Source organism: Prunus dulcis, chromosome 5 (genome assembly GCF_902201215.1).
Source record: "Prunus dulcis chromosome 5, ALMONDv2, whole genome shotgun sequence".
NCBI classification, from domain to species: Eukaryota; Viridiplantae; Streptophyta; class Magnoliopsida; order Rosales; family Rosaceae; genus Prunus; species Prunus dulcis.
Window position 1 is genome coordinate 2,603,056 of NC_047654.1, and position 19,332 is coordinate 2,622,387.

Sequence of the window (19,332 nt, forward strand, 5' to 3'; positions counted from 1 at the left end):
GTCAAATAATTCCTTCCATTTGGGGATTATTTGACCTAATTGGGAATTATTCAACCTAATTGGGAGTTACTCAATTTAATTGGGGATTACCCAATTAAATGAGGAGTTACCTAATTAAATTAGGAATTGATTTGATACCTACCGCAATTAGGGATTTGATTTACCCTAATAAATCAAATTCCCAATTAATCAAATCAATTCCAAATCGGGGAGGAATAATTCCTTTCCATCTACGGAATTATTCCTCTGAAACCCTAGCCCCCGATACCACTATAAAAGGATGGCCAGACACAAAGGTTGAGGTACGTCTGAATTCCTACTGAAACTCTGCAAAAATTATTTCTCAAAAACCTTAGCTGCCATATTCTTTCTCTCTCTCTCACAAGGCTCCGACCACTACACACGGCTCCGGTCACCCGATTTTTCTTGAAACACCCAACCTAACTTAGGCATCGGAGGGCTTTTAGCCAACACCCCTCGAGGGTGGTCCTTTTACTCCGATTTGTTTTGCAGAGAGAAAAAGAAGCGGAGAAGACGAAGGAATCTTGGGCGAATATTCTAGTTGGATGGGAACCGCTCCCACAAATTGGTGCTTTCATTGAGAGCACGAAATAATACTCAAAGCGTGCTCCAAATCCATTTACAACACTTTTTTTCAAACAACCATGGTTGATACAAGACGTACGAAGAGTAACGCCACCACGATGGGCCCGTCTCATGGTTTCGTGGTGGAAACCTCAATGCAACTGCACAGAATCGTGGCTACCAACACCTTGCAGCCTTCTTCTAGTGCTTTGCAGCCACCTTTAGTTGCTGGAGTTGCAGAACAGCCATCGCAGACTGCTGCTGGAATTGTAGAACAGCCGCCACATGACCCCGTGATCTTCACAGCCTTGCAACCGCAAGCGTCGATTGCCGGAGCTGCTCTGCCTCACTATCTTACCATCGAAGCACAGCAGCAGCCACACCACTCAGCTGCCGAAACTGCTGCACAGCCCCATGGCTACTTAGACGCCGTCCTAGTCTTGGAGCAGATCCATTATCTCCCTCCTCTACAACCACACTTGACGTATGCACCTGTGTACGCGTCTAATGAAGCCCTAGCCCATATGCCGTTGGGCCCATGCACACCACTCTACTTGACCTGCGCAATCATGTGGACCTTAACTCACGGGTTGATCAACTCACACAGAGGGTCGAGTATGAAAACAACCTGATTGGCCAGCTACTCAGGCAGATCAACTTGAATCAAGGCCCTAACCTTAGAACCCGTGAGCAGTTCGAGAGATCCCAGGCTGGTCAGACATGGGCAAATAAGCAGGGGAGAGAACGAGATCGTGCAGAGGAGGCGCAGACAGCTGCGAGCCACACTCTGAACTGTTCGAGGTTAAGTTCAAGGACCAATGTGCTCGAGAGGTTGGCCCACAGTCCAATATCGACGCTTGTTTAGGCCCACAAGGAGCTCAAGTTCGGGAACAATCGCGTGACGAGCGCAACGATCGATGCCCACCAGCTCTTTCGAGGACCAACACACGACTGCAAGCTGTGGATGAATCGTCACAAGCACAAGCTTCTCATTTGGCTCGCAGGCAGGGCAACCAAGGGGATCGACCCTTAGGAGCTGGGAAGAAATTAGCCAGTCGCGCTCGAGGCACCAAAGATGTCCACATGAGCAACCCTCCTTGCGAGCAGAAGATGTCGATCGACGCCCACTAGCCTGCTCGAGGATCAACATGCGGCGACAAGCTGTAGAAGAATCCTCACAAGCTTAATCTCCTAATCTGCCCCATGGGAAGGGCGATCAATGGGATCTACCTTTGGGAATTGAGGAAGAAGTTAGCTAGCCGCGCTTGAGGCACCGAGGCGTCGGCTCGAGCCTCCAGCCCTGTAGGCAGAAGATGTTGAGAAACTAGGAAATGACCGACTCCAAGGTCTCTAACTTAAAGAAAGCACAGAGGAGGCCATGTGCAAGGAAATTGATTAAGTCGACTGCTCGCCCTTTGCCGACGAGGTGGAACGAGCTCCGCCCCTGAAGCGGTTCACAACACCATCCATCACTCCATTCAAGGGGGACTCTGACCCTGAGAGCCATTTGAGGCACTTTAAGAGCGCCATGATCCTGTACAAGGCAGACGACGACCTGATGTGCAAAGTGTTTGCAATGACTCTGGGAGAAGCAGCTCAGGACTGGTTCTGTACTCTACCGTCCGCGTCGATACGCAATTTCAAGAAGTTAGCCCGCATCTTCACAAAGGAGTACACCTCTTACAAGATGGTCAGAAAGCATGCAGACCACCTGTTCAACCTGCGTAAGAAGCCAAACGAGTCTCTTCGAGACTACCTCAGACGGTTTAAGGCTGAGAAGGCGAACATCATAGGATGCAATCACCAAGTTGCATCCTTAGCTTTCAAGAAAGGCTTGCCAACCGAGCACGAGTTATACCGGGAGCTGGCCATAACTCCAAGCCAAACCTTAGCAAAAGTCTTTGAGACTGCCGAGCGCTACGCACTTTGGAACAATGATCATATTGCCGCGAAGAAAGCTAGCAAGCAAGTTGATCACCTGATAAAGCAAGCAAGCCAAAAGAGTAACAAGTTCGAGCATAAAGCCCAGGACAAGCGCATATCGCGACCCCAAGAGGGAGGCTCTGAAACAGAAACCTTCTCTGAGTTCACTATCCCCATCAACCAGATCCTGGCACAAGTGAAGGATAAGCCGTGAATGAGAAGACTGCCACCCATGAAGGGAGGCCCCTCTAAGAGGGGTACCAGTAAATACTGCACATTCCACAGAGAGCACGGTCATTACACCAACAACCATAACGCTTGGAAAATGCACCTTGAAGAGCTGGTCAGAGGCGCCCATTGCATAGAATCAGTCGCAAAGAAGGTCATCCAGCATATCGAGGATCGTGATGCAGCTGCAAAGGAACCTTCCCAAAAGGTCATTCAGATCAACACCATTCTAGCTAACTCCTAGGAATCCGGGCTGACCACCAAGGAGCGCAAGAGAAAGATCGCACAGGCGACTTATGTCTCTTGAGTCACAATGGGGGTACCAGTCATTGTGGATCCATCATCGACTTCTAGAAGAAGGACTTGATCGGGCTTGACCTGTCGTATAATGATGCCCTAGTCATCTGCATCCAAATTGAACAAGCTATGATCGAGCAAGTTCATGTAGATGAGGGCAGCGCAGTCAACATCCTGCAACTATCTGTTATCCAACAGATGGGACTGGAGCCCAAGATTAGCAAACTTGTCAAAAGCTCTCCTCGATGCAGAGACTCACTACCCGAAATTGGAGAAGCTCATTTTAACCCTTGTAATTTTCGCAAGAAAGCTGCGGCCTTATTACCAAGCTCATCGAGTCATCGTCATGACCAACTTTCCTTTGAGATCAATCCTCCACAGCCCTGATGCTTCTCAGCGACTCATGAAGTGGGTTATATAGCTAAGCCAATACGACCTCCTCTACCAGCTAAAGACTGCAATAAAAGCCCAAGCCTTAGCAGACTTTGTTGCATAATTCACACCATCGGCCGAAGAAGAGAAACTGGTCAGCAAAAAGAAGGAAAGTTCGAGAGCAGACAACACCTTTGTTGAACCTGACCAACCCAGAGACATGTGGTAGTTGAATGTAGATGGAGCGTCGAACCAAAAAGAAGCTAGAATAGGCTTCATCATCGTCACCCCGGATGGAACCCTGTTAGAGCAAGCTATCAGGCTTGGGTTCCCGGCTTCAAACAACGAGGCAGAGTACGAGGCATTGCTTACTAGTTTGCGTTTGGCAAATGAGCTAAGCTGGCCATCTACTCAGATTCCCAACTGCTCACAAGTCAAGCCTCAGGAGAATAAATGGCGAAGCACCCAAGAAGATCTTGTACCTTGACAAAGTGCAAGAGGTGTTGAAGGCGTTTCCTACCTTCACCATCCAGCAGGTGCCTCGAGCAGAGAACGCGCACGTAGATGCACTGGCAAGCTTAGGATTAGAAGCTCCATCTCGGTCGAGCACATTGACCAACCTAGCATAAAAGAGGCATAGCAGCCGGACTTGATGCAGATCGACGAGGATCCTAGCTGGCAAGACCCCATCATTGACTACCTAGTGAACGAAGACTTGCCTAAAGACAAGTCCGAGGCAAGGAAAATCAAGCAAAAGGCTACAAGATACTACACGAAAGGTGACATGCTCATCCGCAGGTCATACTCCGGGCCTAATCTCACTTGCATCAAGTACTCGCAAACGCTAGAGGTTCTCTGCAAAAAATAACGAGAAAATTGCAAGTTCAAATTCCTCGTTCGTGAACCAAAAAAAACAAACAAACAAAGAGGCAGCAGTAGCCAAAACAAAAAAACAAAAACAAAAAACAGCAGCAGCAACTAACAAAAAAAAAAGGAAAAAAGGAGGAAGAAAGAATAGGTCCAGCAAGTCGCAGCCCAATCTGCGAGGGAGCCCAGCACGTCAACCAACTCAAGCCCACCAGGAGTACAACACTGGCTGCCCAGCTCGGGCCTCCAACTTGCTCACTCCCAGATCGGCCTACACACCCCACGCCTTACGCAAGGCCCAACGCATGAGGCCTTCTCAACCCAACGCTAGCGCACGTGGCCACATCTTGCCCAGCGCGAGCCCATGTCGCACGCTGTCCTAGCTCCGCTCAAGTCCAAAGTAAGACCAGCCCTTGTGCACCTGTTCGAGCCCAGACTGCAGCCTCCACACACCTAGCCCACTCCAGCTCAAGGCTAGCCCTCACGCATGTCTCCAACATCAGGCTCACTCCACCCAAGCCTTATGCTGAACCACAAGACTCACTCCTTGCTGCCAAAACTCCCCACGCTAGACCCACAGCCAAGAAAACAATATATATATATATATTTTAGCTCGAGTCAATTTACCTAGAAATGCACTCTCTCTTCCTTTGCAAGCAGACGATTTTCAAAGAACCTCTCTCTGAAATATGGGAAGTGTTTCTTGCAGTTTGAAGACAAGCAAGGAAGAGCCTCATATTTAAAGCAATTGGGGTTCTTTTACCTACAAGGAATCTCAAGCCCATTCCGATTGGGAGTCCAATTTCAGACAATTAGCAAGTAAAAAGCCTCCTCCACGCAGGAGCCCAAATCAAAGAAGGAAGCCCAGATGCAGTTGGATGGCCCAACGATTAATCCACATCTCCTACCTGCCGCGACACTCCATGCAGAAGCTGGGGGGCATTTGGGGGAACCGAATTAAATCAGACCCTAGGTCAAATAATTCCTTCCATTTGGGGATTATTTGACCTAATTGGGAATTATTCAACCTAATTAGGAGTTACTCAATTTAATTGGGGATTACCCAATTAAATGGAATGTTACCTAATTAGGTTGAGAATTGATTTGATTCCTATCACAATTCCCAATTAAATGAGGAGTTACCTAATTAAATTAGAAATTGATTTGATACCTACCGCAATTAGGGATTTGATTTACTAATCAAATCCCCAATTAATCAAATCAATTCCAAATCGGGGAGGAATAATTCCTTTCCATCTATGAAATTGTTCCTCTGAAACCCTAGCCCCTGAGACCATTGTAAAAGGATGGCCACACACAAAGGTTGAGGTACGTCTGAATTCCTACTGAAACTCTGCATAAATTATTTCTCAAAAATCCTACCCACCATATTCTTTCTCTCTATCTTTCTCACACAAGGCTCCGGCCACTCGATTTTCCTTGAAACACCCAACCTAACTTAGGCATCGGAGGGCCTTTGGCCAACACCCTCGGGGTGTGGTCCTTTTACTCCGATTTGTTTTGCAGAGAGAAAGAGAAGCGGAGAAGACGAAGGAATCTTGGGAGAATATTCTAGTGGGACGGAAATCGCTCCCACAGCTTACATAAAGGGGAGAACAACTTTAATAAAATATGAAGGGAAAATTAGGTGTAAGGATTTCTAAAATCCTATTAAGCTATGAGAGAACAAATCATCTAGCCTATGCATATCAAATATAACATCAAATAAAGCGGAAACAAGAAAATAGCTAGAGATTCATGCAAGTCTCAACTTAGGTCCCAATCTTTATAGGTTTACGAAAGTTTGCACCATTGACACTAATATCACATATTAAAGAGAAGGTAGAAAGTGAGGTTACTTTTGGAGCATACCTTGAATCCAAGAATGGTATTCTCCACTTTGTTCTCCAAATAGGCACAATGAGGTTATGCCTCCCCAAAGGTAGAATGAGAATGAGAGGATAAAGAACCAAGAGAAGAAAAATGGATGCTAGCCTTTTATTCTATATGGTGGCCAGCCAAGGGAGACTAGGGAGGGAGGTTTGATGTTTCCTCTCTTCGTAAATGCCAAACTTGAAAACCATAAAGAAGTGTACCAGTCTTTGCGGATTACCATTGTCCAATTGGTGATCCTATGATAAGAAACAATTTAGGATTCGATATTACTATGATAGAAAGGCCTCGCGAATCTAACTTCTTTAGACTGCTTTCCATTAATATCTTTATCCATGGACTTCTTACTTTATATACATTATGTATCTTAGAGTAACATTCATATTGGCTTCCAGGGCATATATTTCATTTTTTATATTGGCTTCTAGAGCATACATTTAGTCTCCCACTTGCATGTAAAGCCAATCAGCCACACAATGTATTTGAACTTGAGACGCTTATCAAGCCATACACGATATGTTCTAGGCTTTTGTAATCTATGCTATATCAACTTTCTTTGCAATTTAGAGACGATCGATTTTAAGTTACCAGCTCATTTATGTAATGTCTTCTCTTAATTTTGGATGCTTGATGAGACTTGAGTTCCTTGGCTTGAGCTATTGCTTCTTGAGAATTTCTCTTGCTTTAAGAGTATTGATCTTTCATGGTAAGAACTACTCTTATAAAGGAGTTTTACTTTTCATCCAAAAAGGGTGTTGACATATCAACTTGTGTTGCATAGATATGTACTGCTATTGGTCGTGAACCATTTAGTGTTACAACATCCAAGATTATCTAGAATGACTTTCTAGAGTTAGTTCCCGTACTATTAGGATCCGATTAGAGTTCATGCAGGTATATGCTTCCACTCTGATGCTCTAATACTATCCCTCTTCGCTTATTTTGCCTTTTGTCTATTTGTATTCTTATAATTCAAAAGAAATGCTTTATTAATTGTCCAGGATTTTGATCCTGGGATATTAAAATGTTGTCCTTGATATACGTTTGTATTAAGTGCAACTTATTTTGCAGTATCTTGATCATATCATATATAATTGCATACTTGTTGATAAGCATATGACCATTTCTAAAATGCTTCTTCAAGATATTATTTATCTTGCATGTTATTCATCTTATATAAATAATCCAGCTCCTTGATTGAAGTTCATACTTCATGTCATCATATGATTTCATTATGATCAAGAAAATTACTTTTTAACTTGCACCATTGCTACGTGGTTGGTGTATCACACCATTGATCAACTTCTTGGAACTTTAAAATGTGGTAAGCTGATAAAACCAGTTGAATTGTCATTTGTTTGATAATTCACTTATGGTTTGTAATCATTCAAGTTACTTGTTTTGCAACAAGTATCTATTAACTTCTTTAATAGATATGACAACTTTTAGTTCGTTTATCAAATTATAAGGTTCTAAACTTTACGTTTGAGATAACAATTTAAACTATCATTGTTGTTCAATTTGACCTTTCAATATTGTTATCCTTGGGGTATGGCATGAGGATGAATTTTAATGACTTATCATAAAAGATTATACTTTATTTACCCTTTAAAGCTCTTTAACCTTTTAATAGATTTATTGTTCAAGCATTAACCATTTATAACATATAAAAGAGTGTTGATGCCCTCGACGTATTTCCCTTTTCTTTGCTTTCTTGAAATCCTAAACCTTTTAGATTTTGGACTAGGCTTTCATCCGACCGAGAGCGATCATTTGGTGAATGCTATAAAAGAATAATGGATACAATTGTATTATTACTTAGATATATCTTATACAAATTATATGATTTCTATTATAGTTCTAAACTTCAGAGTGTTTGGATTTCTCAATCTTTACATGCAACTCATAGGCAAGAATTGGAACATTTTTGTAACACCCTGACCCAACAAATTGTTTCTAATTAATTATTTCATTGTGTAATTACATTTTTGCCCTTGGGAGTATGGGCACTTTAGTCCTTTTTGTTCGGAAAGGAATTTTGGGAATTGAGTAGCACCATTGCGTAGAGCTCGTTAATACGAGTTCACAACCAGGCGGCATGCTCAATTCCGATTTAAAATGAAGAAGTTATAATCTACGTAAGTGCAATGACACAACTGTAAATATTGTGAAATTCCAATTTAAGTAACAGATCACATTCCTTTTTGTGGAATTTCTCTCTCTCCTTGCTCGCGTGACCCTCTCCTTCTTTGCGAAACAGACCGACCTGTTTGGCCGACGTTTTCTCCTCCATCCGGTACGGCCGGCGACGTCACGACCCACAAAAACGTTCGTCTCTTCCTACTCTACATGTCCATACCCATTTTCACCTCCAAACTCTACGATTGGTCGGGATTTCGGACTAGAACCGAGCGAAAACCTCATTTCATCACTGGCGATGTTTGTATGATTTCCGGCGGCCAAAATTGCCAAACCACATATGAAACTACATCCTCTCATCGTGCTCTAACACCCCAAAAAAAAAAAAAAAAATTATACCAACGGTTTCAACTTCATTCCGGCTTGTTTTGGTCAGTTTTTGGCCGTGGTCCAAGAACCAAAAATGCTCCCTTAGTTGTGTTTGATCTGTTGGTATAGGTATTGTAGGGTGTTTCAAAAAATTTCCGTCGTCGGAAATTTCTCAAGACACCCACTCGCTATCGGCAGAGGGTGGCGTGGGCCACTGTGTGTTGGCCCATTATGTTCTAAAACACTCCCCATGTCGTCCTAAGCATGACTGTATGCTTGGACTTGGAATTGGTTGTCGTTTGACTATTGAACGGATATTGCACCTATTATACGATATCTGGGTTAGATAGGTTCAGATTGTTCGATCGGTTCCAATTTCAATTATGTTGTTCACGGTACCACTAGGATCATGTAGGAACTTTCAGATCGGAAATTGGAGGTCGTGGGCCCTGCATGCCCAATTGACCAATATGGAAAGTTTGACCACGAAGTTGACCATGAGTCTTTCGAGACTGTCTTATTCTTCGGGAAGTACTAGAATGACTCTATAAACCTGCTTAAAGGTTGTGCACACTTCGAGACCCGTGAACTAGAGTTTTGAGTTAAAGTTCGTTGTTGGGTACGTTTGTTAATTAAGACCGTTCATTCTCTCGGATAGGTACCCATACTTTGCATACTTCAGAGGAAGAGCCCTCTCAAAGTTGAACAACATTGAACTTGTTGTGAATGGACTTTGTTTTCAAATGAATATTATTTTCATATTGGCAAGTGTATGCATAGCTGTGTTTTGATCGGGTTTGAAATGTGATTTGATTGGAAATTAGTTTATTTGGAGTTGATGAGATGATGGTATTTCCACGGATTATTATTTATTTATTTATTTATTATTAAAGCATATATGGTGCCAGCAGAAGAACCTCATCAGAGAAATAGAAAAAGGCAATTTAGAAATCCTTGAAGAATTTGTTGGACTGTGGCAGATCCAAAATTCAAGTCCATCACTTCTCAATCAACAACTTATTTCATTCATCACCCCCTGATCTCCTTCTGTTTTCTTCTTTTTTTTGGGGGCACAAAGATCGATTCATTCAACCGTCACAAAGGTAACGCAAAGCCAGCAATACAATGAGAAAGAGAGGCATCAGCTGAGAACATTTGCTTTTATTACTGAATATTGGGGGTTGTGTTCACCTAATTTTACTTTGTCTCAACTTTCTAGATCTATTTTCCACATTATGTTATCAGATTTTTGTGTTAAGAAAAATACCAAATCTGAGTGCAACACCTCCATAGCTTCTTTGCTTTAGCATTTCATCTCTTGTTCAATTGTCGATGGTGAAGTTTTCCGAGAAACGTGGAGGCTATCCAAATGAAAAATAAAGGGCTCCCATATAGAGCCTATTTGGAGGGAAAAATTTAAAGCCACTTGACATTTTCTAATTAGTTCTTAGTGTGTTAAATTTTTTCTAAAATCAATTAGAAAATGACAAATAGCTAGTTTTGAGTTTTTACCTTCAAATAGACTCTATATAGGTAATATAATATATCATGCTAAAATGGGCTTATTGCTAAAAAACCTAAAAATAAACGAAGCAACAAAAAAGTTGGAGAAGAAGAGATTAACGACGTCAAAATAACACTAAGACTTAGGTGGCTGATGTGGCCTGTTTTCATCCATAGGATTGCAACATTGAAATCCAGCCCTTGATATTTTCGTGAGATCAGTCTAAATACAGTGTGATTTTTTAAATATATATTTTTTATTTTTTATGAAAAATACACTTTGTGTTTTGAAGCTAATATCCTATCCGAAAAAAGTACTTATCCCATGGTCTGACACAGGTTTTCTGGTTGGCCTTTCTCTTTCCAATCTCATGGGTAAGATTGAAATCCCCTCAGCACACTTCTTTTTCCTGCCTCAACAATCAAACAATTGCAAATATTCAAACGCTTTGGACTCAAAATCCCCAACTGGGTTTCACAAGTTAAGATTATTAGTGCACACCCAATTCTTAGTAATTGTTGCTTCTATGCCTATTTGATTGGAGGACCCAGAAGCTTTTCTTTGTTTGGAGGGTATCAATGTGGATCTATGTTGGGCAAAATCTATTGGCTTAACATGGAGGACATGCCCAGATGACAGGGGCACCAGTCCTTAACCAAACCCATCTCTTTTTACCTTCCAACCCTCCACTGGGATGCCCAGAAACGAGTTCAAGGTCGAAGGAGCAAGAAAGCTTGTCACTGTTGAAGAGATGCAGGAACATGGAAGAATTGAAGCAAGTTCATGCTCATATTCTCAAGTTGGGCCACTTTTGTGATTCTTTTTGTGCAGGAAATCTTGTGGCCACTTCTGCTCTATCAGCTTGGGGAAGCATGGACCATGCCTGCTCAATTTTCCAACAAATCAATGAACCTGGAACCTTTGTATGCAACACTATGATTAAAGGACATGTCAAGGCTATGAACTGGGATAAAGCTTTGCTTCTTTACTGTGAAATGCTGGAGACAGGAGTTGAACCTGACAATTTCACTTATCCAGTTCTGCTCAAGGCCTGTGCTTGGTTACTGGCAATTGAGGAAGGGATGCAAATTCATGGTCATATTTTAAAGCTTGGGCTCGAAAATGATGTGTTTGTGCAGAATAGTTTGATCAGCATGTATGGAAAGTGCGGAGAGCTAGAACGTTCTTGTACTGTTTTTGAGCAAATGGATCAAAAGAGTGTTGCTTCTTGGAGTGCCATCATTGCATCTCATGCTAATTTGGGTATGTGGTGTGAGTGTCTGATGCTTTTTGGGGATATGAGAAGGGAGGGTTGGAGGGCTGAAGAAAGCACATTAGTCAGTGTACTCTCTGCTTGCACTCATTTGGGTGCACTTGATTTGGGAAGGTGCAGCCACGGATCTTTGTTGAGAAACATTAGTGCACTCAATGTAATAGTACAGACTTCCTTGATAGACATGTATGCTAAATGTGGGTGCCTAGAGAAAGGGTTGTGTCTATTCCAGAAGATGAACAAGAAGAACCAATTATCTTATACTGTGATGATCTCTGGGCTTGCTGTCCATGGGCATGGCAGGAAAGCTCTCGAGCTTTTCTCAGCGATGCTCCAGGAAGGTTTGACACCTGATGCAGTTGCTCATTTGGGTGTCCTAAGTGCCTGCAATCATGCAGGCCTAGTAGATGAGGGTCTCCGGTGTTTCAATAGGATGAAAGGCGAACATAAAATTCAACCTACAGTTCAACACTATGGTTGCCTAGTAGACCTTATGGGCAGAGCAGGAATGCTCAAGGAAGCATTGCAGCTCATTACTAGCATGCCCGTTAGGCCAAACGACGTCATATGGCGAAGCCTTCTTAGCGCTTGCAGAGTTCACAAAAACCTGGAAATAGGGGAGATTGCAGCTCACATGCTATTCCAATTGAATTCCCAAAACCCTAGCGATTATGTGGTGCTATCAAATATGTATGCACAAGCGCAAAGGTGGGACAACATGGCTAGAACAAGAACAGAAATGGCTTCCAAGGGCTTGACACAGACACCTGGAATTAGCTTGGTAGAGGTGAAGAGAAGAGTCTACAAGTTTGTTTCACAGTCACACCACCAATGCGACGGCGTCTACAAGATGGTACACCAGATGGAATGGCAACTGAGATTCGAAGGCTATTCGGCTGACACATCTCAAGTATTGCTTGATGTAGATGAAGAAGAGAAGAGAGAGAGGTTGAAATACCATAGTCAGAAGTTAGCAATTGCTTTTGCTCTCATACATACATCTCAGGGGTCTCCCATAAGAATAGTTCGAAATCTCAGGATGTGTAGTGATTGTCACACGTACACTAAATTTGTTTCTATGATCTATGAACGGGAAATTACCGTAAGAGATCGAAACCGGTTCCATCATTTTAAAGATGGAAATTGTTCTTGTAGAGACTACTGGTGAATCTGAATATCCAATTTTCAATTGTGTTTTTCTTTCCTAGTATATTATTGAAATGCAAAATATACGGTTGGATACTGAAGGTTTTTTGGTTCAATGGAGAGGAAAACGTAAAACCATCTTCAACCAGATTTCAGCTGACAGTCAAATGCATAAAGATTCCATTCCATACACAAGTAATGAGACAAAGACTCCAAAATAAATTCATTATGCTAATGGAATATGAAAAAAGAAATAATGGCAAACTTATTATCATATCCAAGTCACTCTTCTAAGAACTCTAGTTCCCTGCAAATCATGACAATAACAAAAGAGCGGATGCAAACAAAAATTGCTTAAATGAAAAGGTTATATTTCAGGGGCGATCCTATTCCTTCAAATTCAAGTGCCACAACCCCCTTCTTCTCTGCTTTTCAATAGTTAACTACTTATCTTTGTTATGAGGCTAAACCAAAAATTCAGCTTAGGAGCATAACAATGCCTAATGATTTAAAAGTACATGAATATCTCAGTAACATATAAACAAAGCAAATTAAAGAACAAGAAGATGGCATAGGGATTTCCTGAACAGTTTAAATAAATGGTACTCATTGATTTTGTTTGAGTAACTTCTTTTATTGCACAATTATTCAAGGAAATTAAGACAAACAGAAGCCTAATTTAGTTGGTTGCTTTACGTACATATTTGTCTCTTAAACATTGACAAATTGATTTACTATCCACACTCTAATACAATTCCTCTTGCAAGTCACATTTTTTCTCCGTATATAATTGTTCTAGTTTATCACAAAAAAATTTGAAGAAGACGAGCTTATTCAATGTGAACTGAAGAAATGGATGAAGTAATTTCCTTGGTTCGTGGATCAGCACTCTCTAAAGAAACACCATGAGGATCTTCTCTCACTAACAAGGCCAAAACATTGAACGAACTCCAAGAACTTGCAACATGGCTTCCAGAATCCCCTAAGGTAACAGCAAATACGGCATCAAACCCACCTGCTCCAGGAACTCCAGCCAACAAAACTCCTTCCATATTCATAGTGGCATCCAAAAGACTAGTTTGTGATTCTGGTTCTATCTGAAATTTTTTGAAGCCAAGAAATCAATCAGAGAGAAAATTAAAAAGAAAAGACAAGCATGACAATATTCTGTCTGTGAACTCAAAACGGCAACAATGCAATTAAAAAAAAGGGGGATTGTTGGACAATTGGACGTTAAAGTTAATTAAATTGAAAAGCTCTCTGCTATTGCAAATTTACTAGAAATATTGTCATTATTAATTAATTTTTCCTTGGTCAAACGGTAATTGGCTAAGACAAGATTATCCTCTACTCAACTTCAAATTTTGAAGTGTCGGTTCCCCAGAAAAGACACCGCTTAGGCTATGTTATTTTTCATTTTTGGAACTTGGGAATGGGTTTGCACAAAATGGGGGTGTTACAATCCCATGTGCCACGTACCCTTTGTATTGTGTCCATAAAACACTTGTATCCTTCCCATTCACTAAACTGAGAAAACCTTGCAGCAACTTCCATTAATTCGCTCCTCTCACAACACAACACATAAGCTGCTTCAGGTATGTCTATAAAATTGTGTATTATATCCAGTTTTATTCATCACCTAAGAGATGTCTGTATCTCTGCTTATGTTTCTAGTCTACAATGCAAATAAATATGGTTGGTTAGTTAAATAGTCATTGATTAGCAACTTCAATTATTATGAAAGGTACTATAAATATAACTTGTAATTTTTCGTTTTTCCCCCAGCTATAGTGGCTGAGATAATGTGGCATTGTAAACACACCACAAAGAATATCTCTGATTTTTCCCCCTAATTGTTTTTGGTCCTAGTTTTTAAATTAATGGGAGAAAATGGAGAATGATGTATAAATGACTTTCGTTAGAATGACAAGAGATAGGTTGAATGTTAAACATTTATGATTGGCAACATGTTTGTGTTCAAATGATTGACATCAGGTTGCTCACTCTTGCAATTCTAAGTAATGGCTTATTGTCTTTGGTATATATATTAATTATCAGCACCAATGTGTTTTAAGGAGTTTTTTGTTGCACACCTCAAGGCTAGGCGACAGAAGAATTGATGGTACAGCCCGTAGGTGTTAGATTACGCATTTAAACAATAGAACATAGAAGAATACAAGAGATCGAGGAGAAGAAATTATAGATCGAAAAGATGAGATAAAGGGCAGAAACAGTAGAACAAAGAAGAATATCGGAGATCAGGAGAAGAAAATATAGACCGAATGGACGAAATCAGAGAGTTCTAGGAAAAGGTTTACTCAACATTCAAATCTGAATTTTAAATAACTACATGGGGGTATTTATAGCAAACTAAAACCTAGACATAATAGGATAAAAATCCCTTGATTAAACAGAAATCATAACCCAAATAAAATAGGAAACTTAAAACTGGAAATCTGTAAATCTAGAAAAGTAGAAATCCTACTAGAATTTGGAAAACTAGAGAACCTAGGAAACTAACAAATTTAGGTCCTACGTGTCCTGCATCATTCTGCCGTAAGGCATACTCTGCTTGGGGGAAAAAAAACCAAACATTTGCAGTTTCTTGCATTGACACTATTCATGATTCCCAACATTCCCAAAAACTAGAAAGGGGTTTGATTCCTATAAAACCCAATCCATGGAAGGGATTTGGAAATCCCAAGAACCTGTCCCACAAATGAAGAAGATTCTTAATGGCAGGGATTTCTGCTTAAGTCTACGGAAGCTGAGTTTAAAACCTCTTCAATGGTTTCGTTCATGATGCATAACATAAGGCTTCATTGATCATAAAATTAAACGGAATATACTTGCGGGGATAGAGAAAACCAACTATGGCTTTCGTAGGAATCAAAATAGAGAAGTAAAGTGACTGACTTTTTTTTTTTTTTTTTTTGGAATAGAGACATTGTATTGAGAAAAAGGAAGATAAGGAATCCATCAAAACAATATAAGAAGGAAAAGACAGACTCCACGGAGTCAAAAAAACCAAAAACAAAAAACTAGAGCCACTGCCATACAACCCCCTCAGGAAGGAGCTATAAGACGACCTTACACAGTGTAGTTATTTTAAACAGTGTTGAAGTCTCTCAGGATGGTGGAATAATGGTAACTTTAAACTCTGCAGAGACAGAAACCCACAGAGAGGCCCCAAATTTCACCCTATCCCAAAGCTCGGCAGGTCCCACCCCCTTATGATTAAAAAAAATCTACAGTTACGCTCCATCCAAATGTTCCAAAATACAGCATGCACAAGGCACCCCCAGAGGACACTGGCCCTTTTTCGGTTACCCAGCAAATCCATTGTAGTACATAAAAGCTCGAAGCAGCCTTTGGGAATCACCCAGGCAATCCGGAACTCCCGCAATAATGACCACCACAACTTGATGGTGAATGGGCAGTGTAAGTAAAAATGGGCATTCAAATAACAGTTTAATTAAATGTACCAAGTCAAGAACATTTGTTTTCTAGAAAGAAAATGAATCTGTAAGAAGTAACATATTTTATCAAGTATTATTCTCCATCTTAAACACCAAAGAAGACTCCAGTTAAAGAAAGCACATACCGGAACACCTGCAGCCTCACCCATCTGATGCATATGATACCTGATCCGAAGCATAGCATCTCTTGCTCCTAATAATGCTTTAATAATTGCTTCTTGGTTTGGTTTAGCGGCTTGCTGTATCCACTGTCCATCCATTTTTTAAAATTGACTCAAACATCAAAGTTGGGAAATACAAGCAAAAGGAAGTCATAGGGTAAGGAAAGTATTAACAACAATATGAAGAAGCCAAATTTTATGATGACATGATTAGAGGAGTAAAATGGGCTACACTGGCACAAGCATAGCACGTTTAAGCTGGGCCTTGCATGACACAATCTATACCGTGTTGTTCCAGGCACAACAACACAACACAACACGACATATCCAATAAATCCAAAATGGCCCTGCATTTTAGTTTAGGTTTTTATCATAAAAAAATTCGTGTTGTTGAGAAAAGTTGAGTCCAAGAAATACCTTCTCTGATTTGAGAATGCTGCAGCTTTTTATCAAGCTTTCATATTCATCCCAGTGTTGTTCTGCCAATTTGCTCAATGTACTGAGTTGTGTTTCAAGTGCTGAATTTGCCTCTGACAACTTTCTCCATGTTTCCAAGGATTTCTGAGGGTCAGCCTTCTGCCACTTTTTCACAGCACCCACCATTGATGGAGTGGATGATCCTCCAGTTCCTGGTTCTCCAAGTACCTGTAGAAGAAAAAAGGATTAACCTTAAGTTCGTAATCTAAAGAACAAGAAAGAGCTTAATTAACAAAAAGTAAAAGCGAAAAATGTCGAGATAGATTCCCAAGTTTACAAATATGAAATGGTAGGATACAAAGTAAGAAAAATATAATCTACAGTTGACTACGACAAGTCTCAATGCAGATCAATAAGACTGATTTAGAGGATTAAAAAGCAGTATGACACTCTTTTGCATGCATAATCATATTTACAAGTGCAGGCATGTTTAATCAGAAATAATTTATAGATCTCGACATGCTTACAAGAGTCATCAATGGTGGCAAGGAGAACTTAGTCCTCTCATGGTCCCACGTTCCTTTCAGGATTTCAAGAACGACTTCTTGTAGTGGAGTTCCCTTCACTGCAACCTGAAACCATACAAACACTAAAATTACGAGTTGGAGGTATTAATGGATGGTCAGAGGCTTGCAGTTAAAAATCAGACAGGACAACCCATTATTGTCTGCTTTTTAGCGGCAAGCCTCTCATAATCAAATTATTGTAACAACAGGTAACCTGTAATCATTTCATAAGCTTTGTTTTACACTTAACTATAACATACCAAACTCCAGTTTGACAATTAGACAAACAGGACCAATGGTGTATTCGTCTGATGCAAATGGTATCCTTTAGCACGGAGAGAGAGAGAGAGAGAGAGAGAGAGAGAGAGAGACCTGAGCAGAAGAAAGCACTTCCGGTGAAAAGCGGACATAGCGTTGACTTCCATAAACTGCAGAACTAACATCAAACCCACTGCCCACTTTTCCCTGTGCAATGCAATGAGCAGTTTGAGCTATAACATGCACCAAATCAAGATCTGCAGTGTATTTTTCATGTTGATGATCTTCAAGCACGGAGGAAAGATCAACAACTCTGAGGTAATGAAGCAAAGCAGCAACAACAGCAGTTGTCATTGCCGCAGATGAACCCAATCCAGTTTTTGCAACTTCAGGCTTACAATTTTCTCCATTTGATTCCTCAGCATTGAAGGTAATCGAGGCAAAAGGAGGTAATGCAGCCAATGCGTCCGGAGTCAAAGGCAGACCACGGGCTTCAATCTAAGAGGTGCACAACCCACCAACATCTTGAATTAGGATTTGGATTTAAAATGATAAAACAAGAATCCTTGAAGTTTCAGCAGCAACTGATTCTTGGAAGTTGAATGCTTTAGATTTTTAAATTATTTTATTTAGAAACATTTACAATTTGATTCAAGAAAACTGTGGACTTCCGGTCAAAAATTAATATTGATGCTGTCATAGTATACCAAGTTGAGATATGTGTCAAATAAAAATTCAGACAACAAAGTAATAAAAAACTACAGAAATAAAAAGAGGTTAGATACCTGGTTCCGATAAGAATAAAAGTCATTGCTGCCTAAAATTGTGATATCAAGACCTGCATGACAAACCCAGTTGAATTTTCAAAGATGCAGAGTTTTTTTATCTTGAAAAATGATGGGGGAACATACAGCGAATCAAACGTTACCTTGCAATAGTAGTTTTTCTAATGAATCTTTCTTGTTCTTGTCAACTGTGGCACGGGCAGCAGCTACACAGTATTGCACCGCTTGTTCCACAAAAGGGTTCTTCGAGTCACTGAAATTCTAAAGCACGTAAGGTAACAATTCACCTAACCACAGAAGTATGATTTGCAAAGGAAGAAAAACACTCAAATTAACCACATTTAAAGCAGGTCAATCTTTCTATAATGATGATGATATAAACTGATGATTGGTGGCATTGTTAAAAAAACTAATGATCATTTAACAAAGTTTAATCAAAATTATAGAAACTTGCCTTGAAGAGACGTATTCAAGTGATAAATTTTTGAGGGAGAGTTTGTAGATGCTTTCTCTGGAGAGCTGAGGAGACGTCAATTTCACATCCGTCCAACCCTGAAAGACGAAACACCAAAACATCTCAATCACAGAGAGAGAGAGAGAGAGAGAGAGAGAGAGAGAGAGAAGACGCACCCAAGCCCAGCTATCAGGCTTGAGCTGGTGGTAAAGTGGCTTGACAATGGCGAAGAAGCGAGAATTGGTGCTGAGAACAAGGCCTGCATTGGGTCTCTCCAAAATCAGGTAACCTCCCGTCAACAACACCTTCCCTGGAGCTGAAGCAACCCTGTTTGTATTTCAACAACAATTTTCAATCAATCACAAAAATTCTTACAACAATAACAACAAATCTTTGATTCAAAATCCAAAAACTTACACGGCCTCCATTGCTCTCTCTCTCTCTCTCTCCCCTCTTTGAAGATCGCAAAGTCAATTTGTGAAGTTTGAAGTGCTTCTAATTTCTCTCTCGGACTCTCAGTAGTTGGGTTTTGACGTTGTACCGCTGGCTGCAGCCTGCAGTGTTCAACTTCAACCTCGTCAAGCTTCCCACCAACCTTTTCAATGATTTTTCTTTG

General features: G+C 40.7%; 3 protein-coding genes across 3 annotated transcripts; 2 read left to right on the forward strand and 1 right to left on the reverse strand.

Moving 5' to 3' along the window:
- Positions 1 to 2,113: 2,113 nt before the first annotated feature.
- Positions 2,114 to 2,722, forward strand: LOC117627548. The gene has a single exon (XM_034359672.1). It carries the CDS (start codon positions 2,114 to 2,116, stop codon positions 2,720 to 2,722), a length of 609 nt encoding a protein of 202 aa, XP_034215563.1.
- A 7,777-nt stretch (positions 2,723 to 10,499) lies between these two features.
- Positions 10,500 to 12,657, forward strand: LOC117626969 (pentatricopeptide repeat-containing protein At1g31920). The gene has a single exon (XM_034358820.1). The coding sequence runs from the start codon at positions 10,810 to 10,812 to the stop codon at positions 12,616 to 12,618; it is 1,809 nt and encodes a 602-aa protein (XP_034214711.1). The 5' UTR covers positions 10,500 to 10,809; the 3' UTR covers positions 12,619 to 12,657.
- Positions 12,658 to 13,179: 522 nt separating this feature from the next.
- On the reverse strand, positions 13,180 to 19,332 carry LOC117627959 (phosphomevalonate kinase, peroxisomal). Its single transcript, XM_034360282.1, has 10 exons — positions 19,134 to 19,332; positions 18,893 to 19,043; positions 18,717 to 18,814; positions 18,406 to 18,515; positions 18,263 to 18,315; positions 17,592 to 17,975; positions 17,181 to 17,285; positions 16,654 to 16,881; positions 16,201 to 16,323; positions 13,180 to 13,693 (listed from the first exon to the last, which is right to left on the reverse strand). The coding sequence occupies exons 1-10, from the start codon at positions 19,142 to 19,144 to the stop codon at positions 13,427 to 13,429; spliced, it is 1,530 nt and encodes a 509-aa protein (XP_034216173.1). The 5' UTR covers positions 19,145 to 19,332; the 3' UTR covers positions 13,180 to 13,426.

Excerpts from the sequence above, each read along its gene's own strand:
- LOC117627548 (XM_034359672.1), top strand. The coding sequence starts at position 2,114 with ATGATCCTGTACAAGGCAGACGACGACCTGATGTGCAAAGTGTTTGCA.
- LOC117626969 (XM_034358820.1), top strand. The coding sequence starts at position 10,810 with ATGACAGGGGCACCAGTCCTTAACCAAACCCATCTCTTTTTACCTTCC.
- LOC117627959 (XM_034360282.1), bottom strand. Across the intron at positions 16,882-17,180 it reads TGCCACCATTGATGACTCTT|GTACTTGGAGAACCAGGAAC; the intron begins GTAAGCATGTCG and ends TTTCTTCTACAG. Across the intron at positions 13,694-16,200 it reads GTGAGGCTGCAGGTGTTCCG|ATAGAACCAGAATCACAAAC; the intron begins GTATGTGCTTTC and ends AAAAAATTTCAG.